We start from the raw sequence: 17,001 nt of genomic DNA on the forward strand, positions 1-17,001 counted from the left end.
TAAAACCTCCGTAGAGTAAAAAAACCAAAATAAAAAAATCCGTTAAAAAAAGTCGGCTTTCGAAGGAAAGACCCAGCGTAAGTCACTGAGCAAGGTAAATTTGCAACTCCCTTACAAGGTCGTGACCCGACCTTTTATGCGAACATGGGCGTGCGCCAAGTTCGTTTATTCGGAGTCCCCGCAGCAAGACTCGTTGTTCTTAAAATTGTCGTCTGTTCTTCGAGACGTTACAGCTTCTATTTCATTTATTTTGGAATTGATCATTTTATTTATTATTTGCATCGGAGGTCTTTAACAAAAAAATACATGACATTCTTATAATTATAAAAGAACGTAAAATATATACAAAATTTTTTAAATATAAAAGGAAATAAAATTACGCTGGCTAGCCAACCAGGCTTGGCGCCAAACGACTGTTTTCCGTTTCTGTCGCCAGCTACGGAAATTCGTATTTCGGGCCGCTATTTCAAGTTTTTAAGGGTCAAACTTTCTGCTCAGTAGATACGGCAACTTCCTTCTCAGTAAGAGCCATCCAAGGAGTTCTCGTTTTGTCATCAGCGTCTCCTGCAGGCAGGTCCTTTGCAGCATCGCCTTCTGCGCCATCTATTTTTGTTTGTTCACCACGCCAGGCCAAGGTTTTGTCGGGGGGAGGGGGAGGGATGTTATGAAGTCTTATGCAGCCTGACACAGGGGCGAGAGCGGCAAGTAGGAAGCTGAGGCTTCAGCTCACTACATTACAGACGAGTGATCACCCTTCTAATTAAACATAATCCATAAAAGTCCCTTAATGATGTCCCAACACGTTTTACTTAAAGGGTTCCTCTCACCCTCACCCTCCCCTCCAAAGCAACCCCCTTCCCTTCCTTCCACCCCTGCCCCACATTCCTCCCAAACCCATACAAAGCATAAAGTAAGAAAAAAAAGCAAACAAACAGTCACAATTTCCGCTTAAGGAATAATTCAAGCCCGCACTAAAATTTTACAGGTGAGTGACAATCTATAGCAATGAACCCGGACATGATCAAAACCGTACCCCTACCTCTCACCAGACACGGCTGCTCACCCACAGGTCGTCGAAAAATTTAAATTGGTATTCTAGCTGTCTCAGGATTGGTACGATTAAAATAATTGGCATTGGTAATGGTCCAATAATTACTTTGTAAAAATGTTAAAAATGAATAATCGCAAGACTATAACAATCTTAAAATTGTACCATGCATAATATATCAAAGGCCTAAAAGAATAACAAAACAACTTTGCGGGCGATTAATTAGCTTGGGACCCCTCTCATTTTTAGCTGTTTTAATGCGTTTTTTAATCCCAAATGCATTATAAAAAAAACAGTTCACTGAAAAGAATCATCAATTGTACCCAAAGTGCCTTTTTTATAACTTTTAAGCTTTCGTCCCAAGAGGCGATAACAAAATAAAAGAAAAAAAACAAACTTAAATTTTTTGGTAAATATAAAAGCGATAACCCCCATTTTTTATGTTTCACGTTTTATGCTTTAAAAAAACAATTTTTTACCCCTTTGATTGAAAAGACGCGGTTTTTTTCTATTTTGAGACATTAAAGGGTTTCAAGGGACTGCGTGAGGTCAAGCGGGGTTGGGGGTTTTCCCCACCCCATTTTTAAACGCCTGATTATCTACCAAAAGCACCCACCACCTCCCCCAGGGGTCGCCCCAGTTATTTTTTTGCAAATTTAAACCTCCGAGGCAATACAATGTTCCTATCCATTTTCTAAATTTTTTCAAACAATCTCCATTGCAAATTTTTTAAAAACACGATAGTCCTTCCAGAATCGGTTAAGTTGCATGGAAACCGCCTAAAGGTAACCATAGTGCCCAACCCTAGGGGGTTGTTTCCCAAACTGCCAGGGTTTTTGGGCATGGAGCAAACTTTTGGGCCTTTTTAAAAAAAATTTGGGCCAACCAAAGAAAAGGTGAAAGGGTGGGTAAAAACAGTCATCAAGGGGGAATGACAACTGTCCAGGTCCAATATGCTGTTCCCACTGCAAAAGGCTCATGAAGTTCTTAAAAAAGCAGTGAAAAAGGTAAAATTTTTGGAAAAGGAAGTTTTGGTAATAAGGAGCAAGGAGAAAGTTATTTTCCCCAGAGGCAAAGCAAAGGGCCCCCTTTTGGGGCTTTTTTGCACAGCCAGGAAAGCCCTTTTGCTTGGGTTTCTGCCCATCCCCCCTTCCCAAAAAACCCCTTGCCTTACAACCACCCCTTTTCCATTTCCTTTAAACCCCCTTTCAGTGGGAAAAATTGCTGACACTACCTCGGGTTTGAGTTTTTCCCACCAGAAACGGGAAAGGATTGGGGGGCCCCAAATTGGGGGGACTCCCCCTCCCAAAGTAAGGTCTTTGGAGCCAACTTTTTAAGACTCCAGGGGCCCCTCAAGGGTGACAGCCCCAAAGCTCCCAAACCAAAAATCCCCCAAGGGGCCTCTGCTGCTAGGCAGAATCCCCCTGAAGAAAAAGGCTCAGGCACCCCCTTTTTCCCCCAGGAAAAGGAATCCGGGCCTGTGAAAAAAAGACCCCGGGCCAAAACCTCCAAGGGCCTCCGCTCTAAAACAAAAATCCCCCCTGAAGAAAGGGCTCAGGCCCCGCCTTTCCCCGGGCAAAAATCCGGGAACCCTTTTCCCCAAGGGAACCCCTGGGGAAACTATTTTTCCACAGGTAAACAACCATTAAAAGGGCCCAGGGAAAGGGCACCCCAAAAGGTTGAGGAAAACCTTGACCAAAAGGGGGCTCCCAAACCCCTTTATAAAGAAAAAATTTAAAAAGAACTGGTTTCCCCTAACCCAAAGGGAAAAGGTCAGGGAATTAAATGCAAAATGGGAAAAACTGCAATTCTAATAGCTTTGTATAATCCATTTGGGGGTATGTCACAAAAAATTTTTGGGCCCAGGGAAACCCTTCCGTTTTCCCCTGAGGGGGTTTCCCCAAATTTTAAACCCCATTTGGGACTTTTGACATGGACCCAGGGAGGATAGAAAGTAATGGTGCTTCGGGATTTTCCTTTCCAGGCATCCACCTGCAGACAACACTGCAGGTAAGGCTTTTAAGAATAGGCTTGACCGACCTCCCACTTTTGGGAAATCTATCTACCTTCCTCCACTAATCTCAACATAAATAAATTTTGGGGAAATCTATTTGGGGCTTTGGGACCCCCATTTCTATTTTTGGGAGATTTCTTTTGGGTGGGCACCCACCTCTGGGGAGACACTTTTTTCCAACCCTCGGGGGAAGGGCCCTTTGGAGCCCTTTTGTTTTTTAAACCCCCCCCTAACGGATGCCGCCTTGCCCCCGGGGGGGGGGGCCTTGGGGGTCCCTTGACCGGGTGACCCCGGAAACCAAAAGGGCTACCCATACTGGAGGGGTCACCAGGGGAGGGTTTAGAAAAAGGGGCCCTTCCCTGGTGCACGGGGGCCCCTGTGAGGGGGGAAATGGTGGGGCCCACCCCGGGTTTTCATTCCTCTTGGACCAGGGAGAGCTCCCCCCTGTGTGTTTGCCGTGCGGGGGCCCCATTTTGGGCCGGGAAGGGGAGTCCTGGGGGTTGAGCAAATGCTGAAAACGCTGCCCCCCTGCAGCTGCAAAAACCCCTTTTTGGGCCCTTTTTTTCCCTGGTTAAAAGGGGTGGTTTGGGAATCGAGGCCCGGTCGGTCAATCGGCTGGTAAAATATGGCTGGGGTTTTAAAGGCAGGCACTTTTTCAGCTCGGTAGCACATGGGTCCCGCGACGGGGCCATCTACTGTAATAGGGGGCTGCGAAATTTTTCCTCATTCCCCCCTGTGGCTTTTTGGGGGAATTTTTGGGAGCCCAACTATGTTTCCCCCTTGGGTTGGACCCCCAAATGGGGGGTTGGGGGGGTTTGGGGAAAAATGAAAAATTTCCCAAATTTTTTGTATGAGAACTACAAATTTAAAAAAGATCTAGCTCTCTCCCTGACCCTATGCAATCCCCCCACCTTTTCCCTTTTGGGAAAAACATCCGTATTGCCCTTTTGGGGAGCCTTTCCCCGCTTCCAGGGGCAAGAGGGGGAAAACGTGAGGGTTCCCCGGGGCCCCCAACCGGGTAAGAGGGGGAAAAGCCCTCCCCAAATCCATGGGGAAAGTCTTGCCTGGTAAATGTGAAAGCATTTCATATGTGGGTGCCAGTTTTTGGAGACCTTTTGGGGGTTTGAAATCAATCGTGGATCTTGATATTTTTCAAGTGCATCGAAAAATTCTTGAGTGTGTTTAACGGTCCTCGCATCACCCCAAAAGCGAGGTGGGAGCCTGGTAGTTGAGGTTTCGTCACCGACGAGATGGGGCCTTCCCCCGTGCGATGGGGCGACATTCCGGGGCTCAAGTTTTTATGTTTCCCCCCACAAAAACCCTTTAAACAGTGTAAGGGAATTGTTTTTTCCCGAGTCTGATGAGGTATTTCTGAGGAAACTGGGTTTGAGGAACTAGAGAATTTTTTAAGTATTTGGGAGTAAAACTTTTTTTGGGGGGGGGTTTTATGGTTTTTTTAAAAGTTGACACCACTCTTTTTTCTAACTTTTTAACCCCGTTGGTCCTTCCAAAAATCGGTTTTAAATTTTTCATGGTAAACCCCCTGAAAGGGGGAGGGCCCTTGTGCCCCAACCCTTTTGCGGTTTCTTTTTCCCCTGCCTGGGGGGGGTGGGCATGGGGGCCAACTCTTGCCGTTTTAAAAAAAATGGGGGAAAACCCAAATATGTGTGGGGTTTTGGTGGGAAAAAAGGTCATCAAAAGGGGAAAGACAACTGCCAGGGGCCCCAAAATGCCCGTTGCCAAATGGGGAAGAGGCTCATGAGGCTTCTTCAAAGCGTGTGAAAGGTGCAAAAAATTTTAAAAGGAAGTATTTGGGGATGGGGGGCCCAAAGGGGAAGTTTAGTTTTTCCCCCGGGAAAGCAAAGTGCCCCCTGTCTATTTGCACAGCCATTTAAGGCCCTTTTCTTCATTTCTAAACCCACCTCCTTCCCCCCCAACCCCGGGCCCCCCAATGCTTCTTGCCCAACACACACTCTGCCACCCTTTTTTTAACCCTCCGGGCGGAAAAATTTCTGACACTGCCTCTGGTGGGGTTTTTTTCCACCCGAAACGGAGTAGGAGTGAGGGGGCTATTGAGGAGACTCCCCCTTCCCAAATAAGGTCTTTGAAGCCAAAATTTGAGGCTCCCCCGAGGGCCCCAACGGGGACAGCTCCAGCCCGCCACCCCATCCACAGGGGGCCCCTGCTGCTAGGCAGATGCCCCTGAAGTAAAGGGTCAGGCACGCCCTTTTTCCCCCCCCAAAGGGAACCTGAGCCTTTTTCAAAAACTCCACTGCCACAATATCCACAGGGGCCTCCGCTGCTAGACAGAAAAGCCCCTGAAGCAAAGGCTCAGGTCTGCTCTTTGCCCAGGGGAAAAAAAAATTCCCGAAACCGGGCCCAAAGGGGAAAACCCGTGGAAACTAGTTCCACGGGAAAAAACCATTAAAAAGGTTTCTCCCCGGATCATGGAAAAAGGGGAACCTAAAGGGTGGGCCCAAAACCCTTTACCACAGGTGCCCGCCAAAAAACCCTTTTGAAGAAATAATTTTAAAAAAACTGGGTACCCTAATCCAAAGGAAAGTTTGGGAATTCATGCAAAATGGGAAAAACTGCAATATCTGATAGCTTCATATTTAAACCAGTTTGTGTATGTCTACAAGAGATTTTTTAAACCCGGGGAAAACTCCGATTTTCCCCGAAGGATTCCAAATTCAAGCCCCTTATGGGAACCCTTTTACAATAGACTTTTTGGAGGAGTACAGTAATGGTACGTTTAGGGTATTCCTTTCCAGGGCCCTCCACCTGCAGACACACTGCGGTGCAACCCTTTGGGGAAGGGGGCCCTTGGGGTTCCCTTTTTCTTAAAAGTAAATGCAGTTTTACTGAACAGTGGGGGGCCCCCCCATTTTCAAAATTCAAACTGGACATTCTCCCTTTTAAAATATCAAAAGGCCCCCTGATTCACTTGGAACTTCCTTGGGAGGTCTGGAACTTACATGGAAGCGAAACCTTTTCCAATAATTTTGGAGGAGGTGAATGGTTTCCAGTCAATGGATTTCGGATGGCGAAATTGAACATGCAGACTTGGGAAATTTTTTTTAGATCCAAATGCAGTATTGCAAGGAACCCGGGAATGATTTCCCGTGTGTTCAAGATGCGTTTTAAACACTTCCCACAAATTCAAACTTTTCAGCAGAAAACATCCATTCCCCAAAAATAGCGGAAACAGTACCCTCGACCTCCGGTAAACCCTGGGAAAAATGCATTAAGGCGTTGGGAAAAGACGCCCCACATTGTTTAACCTTTATCAGTTACAAAAAAAACCTAGCCCGGGCCCGGGACGTGCTAAAGGAGGCCCGACGGACGTCGTGGGGACAGTTGTCCCCCTCGATTAACTCTTTGGGGCCCCCTTAGCATTTGGGTTTTGGGACAAAGGGGGGCTTTGAAATTCTGGAAAGAGCACATCCCCTATCACAAACCGGGTCTGAAGATAAAATTGGGAAAAATCATCACGACAAAAAAAATATTGCTAAAAGGGGCTAAACTAAAACCTGGCAGAGGTTTTCCTCTGGAGGGAAACCTTTCAAATGCTCCCTTCTCCACTCTTCGTGCTGACAGGAACAACACCCATTTCGTTTTTTCAGTAGGACTCAGGGAGAAAATTTTTCCCTAATTTGCAATTTTTTTCGCAAGGAATAGACTCTTCTTTTTCAGCTCTGCCATAAGACTGCCCCCGGAAAATGAAAGATATTTTCCCTATAAAAGATATCTCACTTTCCGGAGAGCTCCCAAAAGTTCCTGGTTTGGCCCCCTTTTAAAAAGGTTTTATAGGGGGGGCACGTGCCACCACATGGAAAGAGGCTATAAAACATTCCTGTTCATAAACCTGGCAAAGGGTTTCTCCCACCCAAAAAATTACAGACCAAATTTTTCTCACCAGCTGGGATCTGCAAGCTGAGGGGAAAATGGTAAACTTCAGGTTGACATGGCTGCAGAAAAAAAAAAAACCCTGTTGGGCCCCTTTTCAATATGGCTTTTAAAAAAAATTGAGATCGAACCCCAGATGCACTTTTGAGGTGGAAAATGCTATACAGAATTCCTTCGCAAAAGCGACCCTCACATGTTGGCAAATCTTTTTTTGACCTTGAAAAGGCCTACGATACTACTTGGAAACATTTGGGATAATCTGAAGATGTATGACTTTTGGTTTTAAAAGGAGCATTTTCCTACCTTTTAACCCAAAACTTCCCTTTCTAAAAGGAAATTTTGAGTTCGGGGGGGAAACAGTTTTCCCCTAACCCCGAAAATCAGCTGGAAGGGGTCCCACAAGGGGGTGTCCTTTTAAATGTGAAACCCCGTTTGCCTTGCTTTTAAAAAAGACATTGTAAAAGCTGTTCCCCAAATTTTGTCCCCATGTTCTTTCATGTGGATGACTTTAAAACTGTACTGGGTCAGGAAGAAGCTTACAGTATGTGCCAAAGGGCACATGCAGGTGCAATAAATAAGGGTTTTACAGTGGGCAAAAAATATCATGGGGTTAAAAAATTTTTTTCCAAGCAAGACCAAAGGGGTAAATTTTCCCCAAAACGAGGAAAAATTTCCCCCTTTTTCCCCTATTTTTGGGCAAAACCCCAAAGCAATTTGTCCAAGGGTAAGTACTTGGGTCTAATTTTTTGCCCCAAGACTTTTCATTTGGGGGGCCTCACAACAAACAGGTTAAAAATGAAGGGTAAAAAAAAGCGCTTATTTTTTTTGCGGGTTTTTTTCACCCTTTACTTGGGGTGCCGACCCGCACAAGCTTCTACGGCTTTACCAAGCGCTTATTCGTAATAACTTATTATGGCTGTGAGGTGTATTTTTTCTGCAAATCCCACCCGTTCCCCCAGAAAATTGGACTGGGTTTTACTGGGGGTTTCAGGTCTTTACCTGTGGAAACCCCCTATGCTGAGAGTGGGAACCACCTCTTTTTTATTGCACCAGGACCCACATGAACCTTATTTACTACATGAGAAATACAAAGGGTTTTTGGGATCTCCTACATCCAGATTTGGGTTTTTAACCCCCCTTTAGGATGCCCATCCTATGGTAAGGGGAATGAGGAATTTATGTGGAAATCTTCATTTGGGGTCTCCTAAGGGTTTTGGCTTTTTTTGGAATTCCCCCCTTCCCCCCTTGGATAATCAAGTCAGCTGGATTTGGTCGGAATTTGGGAAAAGGGGGAAAACAGAATCAATTCCCAAAAAAAATTTCTTTAGCATATTTTTAAATTTCCAAGGTCAGAGGGAATTTTATACAGATGGTTCGAAATCTAAAAAGGTGTGGGCTTTGCAGCAGTGAGCAGAAGGAAGACTGCAAACTAGCAGTCTTTCTCTAGCAGCCCGATCTTACTGCAGAGTTCATGCCCTCCTTGCCGCAGTTAAGATGACTAAGATCATACAACCATTCTATTTGGGGTATATTGTGAAATCTCGTATGCTTTGCAAACAATCAAGAGCTTTAAAATCACCCCTCCCTAGTAAAGGGGGGTTCAAGTTGGGGTTGCAAATGATGTCAAAACGAAAAAGATAACTCTGGTTTGGGGGCCAGCGCATTTGGTATCGTGGGGGAAAGGCGGGGCTGATTTTGAAGGCCAAAGGGGCTGCCGCTCAAACCTTTTTGGGTGCTCTTTTCCTCTCCCAACAACCCAAACCCGAAAAACCCGCATAAGATTTTTCTTCGCAATAAAGGAAGGACCCTGGGGCATACCTCCAGAAACAAACTGCGAGAAGGAAATTAAAAGATGACCTTGGCTTGGGTGAAATAAACACCCCCCAAACCCAAAAGTGGGGAAATTGCATTAACAAGACAAAAACGGGGGACACAAGACTGACTCCTGGGGGCCCATAGGCAAAGTGAGAACTTTGGAAAGGGGAAATTTTCCAAGACCATTTAAAGATCGCACAGTAGTGGAAAAATGTCAACTTCTCAGGGCCAAAGAAAGTAGGTTTCTTGTCTCCCCCCATAACTGAAAAATGTATTGGGGGAGGATTGTGGGCTAGAGGGGCTTATTAGTTTCCTTAGGGGGACTAATATTTTTAAAAAAATTTTATTTTTGCATAATGTTTATGCAATATTTTATATACTTAAAGCATAATTTTATGCTTTTATTTTGTATTTTTTTTTATTGTTTAAATTTTTAAAAAAAATTTTTTCATAGATTTTTTAAGTTTCAAATAATTTTTTTAAAATTTTTTTTTTTAAAAAGGGATTCGCCGCTAATTGAAACCCTTTGTTTTTTGACGCGGCAGATAATTTTTTAATAAACAATCAATCAAACCTTGTTCTTAAGAATAATGCAGTTTTATTGAACAGTGACACCCCACACATTTCCCCCCTTCAAAATGGGAAAATTTTTCCCAAAAAAGACCTTCAAATTTTCTCGCCTGATTCACAATGAATTTCAAATTGGGAGGTTATGGGAAGACTTACAGGAAACGACCATTTTTCCAATACTTTTGGGGGAGGTGAAAAGGTATTCCAGCCAATTTAAATGCAGAATTTGGGGAAATTGAACTGCGGGCTGGAAACTTTTTTTGATCAACTGCAGTATTGCTGGGGTCTGTGAATGATTTTCCCGTGTGGGTTTAAAAATGCTTTTTAATCACTTTACTCACGATTCACCTTGCAGCAGAAGCATCCATTCCCAAAAGTTCGGGGATTAAAGGGGGCGACCTCCGGGGAAACCCTGGTGGTCTGATGAAAAGCCAACAGCTGTCAACAAGGGAAAAACGGGATTAAGGCAGTTTTAAACGACGCCCCATTTTGTAAAACCTTAAAATTTAAAAAAAGAAACCCCCCCCAAGGGCCAAACGGTTTCTAAAAAGGGGGCCAGACGGACGTCATGGAGACAAATAGGGCTCCTTTATTTTAAATCCCGGGACCCCTTACATGGGTTAAAGGGGCAAAGGGGCCTAAAAATCGCTGGAAAGAAAACACATCACTGTCACCAAACCCCTTTGAAGATTGATGGCATAATCATCCCAGATAAAAAAAAATTTTTTCTAATGAGCTAGCTAAATCCATGGGAGAGATCTCCCTCTGGAGATCTTACCTGCTCGTTTTTCCACCTTCGGGTGAACAGGAACAAAACCCGGGGTTTGTTCTTCAGTAGGACCCGCCCAAAAACTTCCATACAACTTGGGCCCTTTTTTCGCAAGGAAAATGGGGCTCTGCTTTGGGAGCTCTGCCATAAAACTGGCCCCGGAAGTAACAATTTTTTCCAACCAACCCAAAGATATCCACTTACCAGAAAAGCTCCGAAAGTTCTTGTTGGACCTATTCAATGGGTCTAAAAGGGAGGGCCAAATGCCCAGCCACATGGGAAAAAGGCTATAAATTATTCCTGTCCCAAACTGGGAAGGATGCTTCCCACCAGGAAATTACAGACCAAATTTTTAAAAACCTGCCTCGCAACTTATGGGGAAAAAAGGTAAACTTTTAGGGTTTACATTGGGTGCTAGAAAGGAAAACGTGCTGACTCCCTAAACAATATGGGTTAGAAGATTTTAGATCGACCACAATGCACTTGTAAAGGGTGGAAAATGGGTTTTACAGAATTTCCTTTTGCACAGCGACGTCACATGTTAGCAGTCTTTTTTACCTTGAAAAGGCTTATGATACTACTTTTGGAAAACATGGGAAACTCAAAAGTTTTTAAAGACAGTGGGTTTTAAAAGGAGCAAATTTTTTACCTTCATACCAAAAATTTTCCCTTTCTACAGGAAATTTAGAGTTGGGGTGGGAAACAGTTTCTCTAACCGGGAAGACACGGGAAGGGGGTCCCACAAGGGAGGTTTTAAAGTGGACCCTTTTTTGCCATTGCTAAAAATGACTTGAAAAAGGTTGTTCCAAGTTCTGTCTCATTAATCTGTAGTGGATACTTTACACTGTACTGCTCAGGAGAAGCTTCAGGATGTCAAGGAACATGCGGGGCAAAAAATCGGGGTTGTCAAGGGAAAACATATCATGGAAAATTTCCCCCCCCAAAGCAAGACCAGGCTATGCTTTTTCCAAAAACGGGGAAAAATTCCAAAAATTTTGGGGAAATTTTAATTTAAAATCTCTCAAAGGGTTTTCTGACTTTTGGGAAATTTCCCCCAAATTTCCCCCCTTGGCAAAATCAAGTCGAGCTGGTTTATGGGAAGAGGAAAAGGAAGCCGAAAGGTCCGATTGATTGATTTTTAAAAATTATCTGCCGCTCAACGCAAAGGTCATTAGGGGCAGCTGCCGGGGCCTTCTGATCAGCTCGCTCATTCCCACTGATCCCAACACCCATCTTAGCCCCTTGCCCCTCCCTGCTGGGGGGGTCCCAGAGTTAATAAAGGGAACATACTGTCCCCCTGCTCCTCGGGCCCTCCTTTACCCTCGCCGGGCCTTGGCCCCCGGTTTTTTTTGTGTAATGGATAAAGGGTTTACATCACTGGGGCAGCTCTTCTTGCTCTGACAGCTTTTTTGGCATTAAAACCCAACCCCAGGAAACGGAGGTCGACGGTAATGCCCGCTACTTTTGGGAATGGATGCTTCTGCTTCTAGGTGAATTCGTGATGTAAGTGATTCAGCATCTTGAACCCACTGGAAATCATTCACAGATCCATGCAATACTGCATTGATCTAAAAGATTTCCAGTCTCATGTTAAAGTCGCCATCTCTGCGCTCCATTGGCGGAATACCATTCACCTCCTCCAAAAATTGGGAAAATGGTCGCTTCCATGAAGTCTTGCAAAACCCTGCCAAGTGAAATTACTGTGAATCGGGTGAGAAAATTGACGTCTATTGGAGAAGTCCCAGTTTAAATTTTGGAAATGTGTGGGAGTGTCACTATAAAACTGCACTACTCTTGGGCAAGGACTCCAAGGGCCCTTTCCCTCGGGGTTACACAAAGTGTCTCCCCAGAGGTGAGCCACCATTAAAATCCCCCAAGAGTAGAAATGGATTCCCAAACTCCCCAGAGATTTCCAAAATCATTTATTTTTGAGTTAGTGGGGGAAAGGTAGAAAATGCAACGTGTAGGTCGCTCGCCTATTCTCCAGCCTTACCGCAGTTTGTCTCAGGGGGAGGGCCTGGAAAGGAATATCCTACGTACCATTACGCTACTCCTCCATGAGGTCCTTTAAAAAGCCCCCTAGGGGCTTAAATTTGAATCCTCTAAGGAAATGGGATGTTTTCCCTGGTCATAATGTCTTGTGGGCATACAAAAACGGGGTTACATGAACTATCGATGTTGCAGTTTTCCCTTTTTTGTTAAATTCCCGACTTTCCCTTTGGGATTGGGTATCCTTTTCTTTAACTTTTTTTTTTTCATAAGGTGTTTGGCAGCACTTGTGGAAAGGGTTTCCCCTACCCTTTGGGCTGCCCTTTCCGGATGGGGGAGAGTCTTTTGAGGGTTTTTTAGGGGTGGAACTATTTTCCACAGGCTTCCTTTTGACAGGCTCAGATTTCTTTGCCCGGGCAAAGGCGGACCGACCTTTGTTTAGGGGGATTCTGCCTAGCAGCAGAGGCCCCTGGGATGGGTGGCAGCTGGGGCTGTCACCGTTGAACCCCTGGGGCCCTTTCCCGCGGGTCCAAAAACCCCCCTTGAAATATCTTTTGAAAAACCGGATTCCTTTGCCTGGGCAAAAAGGGAACCCCCCCTTTGCTTAGGGGCTTTTTCCACACATTCCTAGCATACCCTGTGGTATGGGGGAGCGGGGCTGCACCCTTGGGCCCTGGAGCCCACCTGATGGCTCCAAAAACCTTTCTTTGGGAGGGGAGTCTCCTCAAAACCCCCCATCCTACTCCGTTTCTGATGGAAAATTCACCAGAGGCGTTTTAGCAATAGGGGGCTGAGTTTAAAAGAATGGCAGAGTGTGTGGTGTAAGAACATTGGGGGGAAAGGGTTGGTGGGAAAGGGAACTTCAGACTTTTTTTGCAGTGGGAACAGCAAAATTTTGGCCGGACATTGTCATCCCTTTATGACCTGTCGTACCACATTTCACATTTCTTGGTTGTCCATTTTCCTTAAACGGCAAGAGTTCTCCATGCCCAACCCTTGGGGGAAGCACCGCATGGGGTTGGCACATGCTCTACCTTGAGGGGGTTTCATGCCAACTTAACCCATTTTTGGAAGGCTATGGTTTAAAAGTTAGAAGAAAGGGGTGTAGACGTTTTCCCAAAACCGTCAACTTTTTTCTTTAAAAAATTTTTTCTGCCACTTATTAAAATTCTCTATTCCTCTAACATTTCTCCTCAATACCTCCAGTCTCGGGAAAGACAATTCCCCTTACACTGTTGAGGTTTTGGGGAGGGGAAAAATGAAACTTTAGCCCTAGGGTGTTGCATACGCACACGACGTCCTCTCGCTGGGGAAGAAACCTCAACTATCAGGCTACCATCTCGCTGTGGGGTGATCGAGGATCACGTTGCCCCTCCCTTTAAAATTTTTCGATTACTTAAAAAATCAAGATCCATGACTGATACACCTTCAAAGGGCCTTTACTACTAGGGATTAGTATATAAAAAGTTTTTTATATTTACCAGGTAAGATTTCCTTAGGTATTGAGGAGGACTTTTCCCCCCTTCCTGGGTTTTGGGGGCCCAGGAACCCTTACGATTCCCATTCTTGCCCTTTGGAAAATGGAAAGGTTCCAAAGTGACTTACTGATGTTCCCGAGGGAAAGGGCGGGGGGTTGCAGAGGTCGTCAGCGAGAGACAGATCTTTTTAAATTTGTAGTACTCATACAATTGGAATTCTTCATTTTCCCCACCCCCCCCCCCCACCATGGATCCAACGAGGGGGAAATTTATTGGGGGGTCAAAATCTCCCAACACCACAGGGGGAATGAGGAAATATACGCCCACAACAGTACTGATGCAGTCGCGGGACCTATGCACTACTGCTTAGTCCTGCTTGACCCTACCATATTTTTCCACCGTTGACTTGACCGGGCCTTGACCAAGCCACCCGTCTAACCAAATAAAAAGGCCAAAGAGGTGGTTGTAGCCAGGCGCAGCGTGAGCATCGTCAACCTCCGGACTCCCGTCTCCTGGAATACGGGATGCCACACACGTGGGGGAGTTTTTTCCCCGGGCCAAATGGGAAAAACCAGGGTGGGTGCACCTCCCCTCTCATAAGCCTTTGGGGCCCAGGAAACCATTTTGTCTCATCCCTCACTGGGGACCCCCTCCAGTATGGGTAGCCCTCTGGTCCGGGGTCACCAGATCATTGGGCCTCAAACCCCCCCACCCGGCAAGGCGGCTTCCATTAGGGGGACAGGGTGAAGAATCTCATAAACTGGGTTCTCAGCCCCTAGGGGGCAGAGGGGAAAGACTTGCGAAGATTACCGAAGTTGGGAGGGGTAAAGCCCTTACCCCCGATAATACATCAGGCCGAAAAATTTCTTCCAGAGCTTCACGAGGAAAAAGATCCTCCCCCTGGCCCCGCTGGGACTCGATGCCACCGGGGTTGAACCACTGGCACTCTCTAAATAAACAGAATGCGCCTAGGTTACCACGTGCATGGCAGATCATACAAACAATAAAATGTGAAGAGAGGTGTTGCATGCATTGCGGTGACCCCAAACGCCACACTTGTACATTACTTAGAAAATTTTGTGTGCACACGAAATTTCCTAAGACAAAGCCCACAGAACACAGCCCTCGTGCTGGTAAAGAGATTATGTCCGTGCTCACTGGACAGTGGGCTCCCTTGTTCCCTGCGCGCTTACACAGGCCCCGTGTATTTTAAGCTGCAGAGCCTGAAACGAGATCAGCATTCTCCGATCCTCCAGTAGAACCAGGCAACAGCAACAGCACCCCAAGGACTGCCCCAGGCCTGAGCCGACGGGGGAGCCTGCCGGCGCCCCCGTTGATCTCCGCTTAACCCCCAAACCCCACCCATCCCTGTGGGCCTCACACCCCAACAAATACTCCCCAAAGAGATAAGACATCGCCCCAAAATAAAGATACCATTACATCTTCTATACCATGATATAAGCATGCTTAAAATCTCTTTACCACCCCCCGAGGCTGTTGGGGGGAAATTCCTGCCCCCAGAAATTTGTGTGCTAAAAACTCTGTAAGTAATGTACCGGGGTACGTTCACTTGCCAAAATGCCTAAAACCCCTTTCTTCATTTAAATTTTGTTTCTATGATTGCCATGCGAAATGAAACCCAGCTATTCTTTGAAAGACTTCTGTACCTCTATTTTTCTGGTACCATCTGGCCGGGGGGGGAGTATCTCGTTTTTTCCTGCAGAGGAAGGCACGAGGGGATTACACTTCTCCTTTAAAGATTTTTCGGTTTGGTTTATGACATGGGTTTTGGGGGCACCCCTTGCCAATGTCGAAAGACTTTAAAAAGCCATTCCCTCTGATCCCTATTGGTGAGCCCAGTTTATGTTTATTTTTCTAATAAGAATCCCTGTGCTATGGTGAGGCAGGGGCCCGGGGGTAATGTTGTCTTTGGGTGAGCTTGTTGAGAAAGTAAAGGGCTCCTTTGGGGTCTATTGTATGACCACGTGCCCTTTCCCTCAGGACCGTGGGCTGGGGTTCCCTTGATCGCACTGCCTCTGCCTGTAGCAGGAGGCATTGTCTGTTACCCTCATGGATTTTGTGGCTCCCTTGCTGAAAAGCGGGCCCTGCAGTGTGACATAGGAGATGACTGATCCATCCGTGAAGTATTTTTTCTCCCCCAGAAATTGATTAAATTGATTTTTTTCAATTATCTCCAGTCAACGCTAAGGTCTTTAGTGGTAAATTTCCCTTGTGAGGGAAAATATTAAAATTTTTAGAATTTACAAATAACAAAATTATTTTTAAAAACAAGCAAAAATTTTATGCCTAAATTCCAAAATTATTGCAAAAACATGCATAAAATAAATTTATTAAAAAAATTGTCTCCCTACAGAAATGAATAAAACCCTTTTTTTATGTCCAATCCTCCCCCAATACATTTTTCAAAGTATAAAGGAGACAAATACGTTGTCTTTGCTCGAGAATGTTGCCATCTTTTCCCCTACTATGCTCTTGGGATCCCTCACAAGTGTTTCACTTTTTGCCATTTGGCCCATGAACATCTTGTGTGCCCGATTCTAGTCTTTTAATACAAACTACTTTTCATTTGGATGATCTGGTCCCCCCAAATGCCAAAGTCATCTCTAATCTCTCGCGTTTGTTTTTAGAGGCAATTCAAATTTCCCGATGCTGGGTTTTAATCGGTATGTGGGAGGAAACGAGCATCACAGGGGGGAGCGACGGGTGCCTTGGCCCTTCCAATCAGCCGCTCATTCCCAAATGAAAGAACAGTGCTGACATCCACATTAAATAATCTTTTTATGTGTGCCTCAGTGCAAAACAAACTTAAAAACCCTTTCCCCTCCACAAATGTGTAATTTAAGCTCTTGATTGCTTGTAAGGCCCCACAAGAGCCACAATATACTATAAAAGAATGGTTTGTAGGATCTCTAGTCATCTTTACTGCAGTGAAGACGAGGGGTGCTAGAAAAAGTCGCCAAAAATTCCATCTACTCCTGCTGATTTTTAATTTCAAACCATCTTAAATTGCTTTTTTTCCTTTGGGTTTTGGGAAATTCCAAAGCCAAAACCCTTTGGAGCTTTAAATTAAGATCCCCAAGATTCCCCTTCTCCTAAAATAGATCGCATCCTCAAAGGGGGGTTTAAAACCATCTGGATGTAGGGGACCAAAAATCCTTTGTAGTCTTTGTAGTAAATCAGATTCATGTAGTCCCGGTGTAATGAAAGAAGTGGTTCTCCATTCTCCCTGAAGCCCCCCGTACAAATTTTGAGACTCATTATACCAAGTCCAATATCTGGGGGAACATGGGAGTTGCAGTGAAAACTCCATCCCGTCAAGTTACTAAAATGTTGCCCACTATGCCTGTTTTTATTGCATTTCCTTTCCCCCTTTTGTTTTTCCCCCGGC

General features: G+C 45.2%; 1 protein-coding gene across 1 annotated transcript; it reads left to right on the top strand.

Annotated features, from left to right (window-relative positions):
* Positions 1–2,001: 2,001 nt before the first annotated feature.
* Positions 2,002–5,368, top strand: LOC119579908. The gene is made up of 6 exons (XM_037927755.1): positions 2,002–2,055; positions 2,511–2,682; positions 2,991–3,058; positions 4,035–4,080; positions 5,185–5,269; positions 5,353–5,368. Exons 1-6 carry the CDS (start codon positions 2,002–2,004, stop codon positions 5,366–5,368), a joined length of 441 nt encoding a protein of 146 aa, XP_037783683.1.
* The last annotated feature ends 11,633 nt before the right edge of the window (positions 5,369–17,001 follow it).

The sequence above is a fragment of the Penaeus monodon genome, chromosome 13, assembly GCF_015228065.2.
Source record: "Penaeus monodon isolate SGIC_2016 chromosome 13, NSTDA_Pmon_1, whole genome shotgun sequence".
In the NCBI taxonomy this organism is placed as follows: domain Eukaryota; kingdom Metazoa; phylum Arthropoda; class Malacostraca; order Decapoda; family Penaeidae; genus Penaeus; species Penaeus monodon.

Excerpts from the sequence above, each read along its gene's own strand:
- LOC119579908 (XM_037927755.1), top strand. The coding sequence starts at position 2,002 with ATGCTGTTCCCACTGCAAAAGGCTCATGAAGTTCTTAAAAAAGCAGTG. Across the intron at positions 2,056-2,510 it reads TTAAAAAAGCAGTGAAAAAG|GAAAAGGAATCCGGGCCTGT; the intron begins GTAAAATTTTTG and ends TTTTTCCCCCAG. Across the intron at positions 3,059-4,034 it reads ACCTGCAGACAACACTGCAG|GGGCAAGAGGGGGAAAACGT; the intron begins GTAAGGCTTTTA and ends CCCCGCTTCCAG.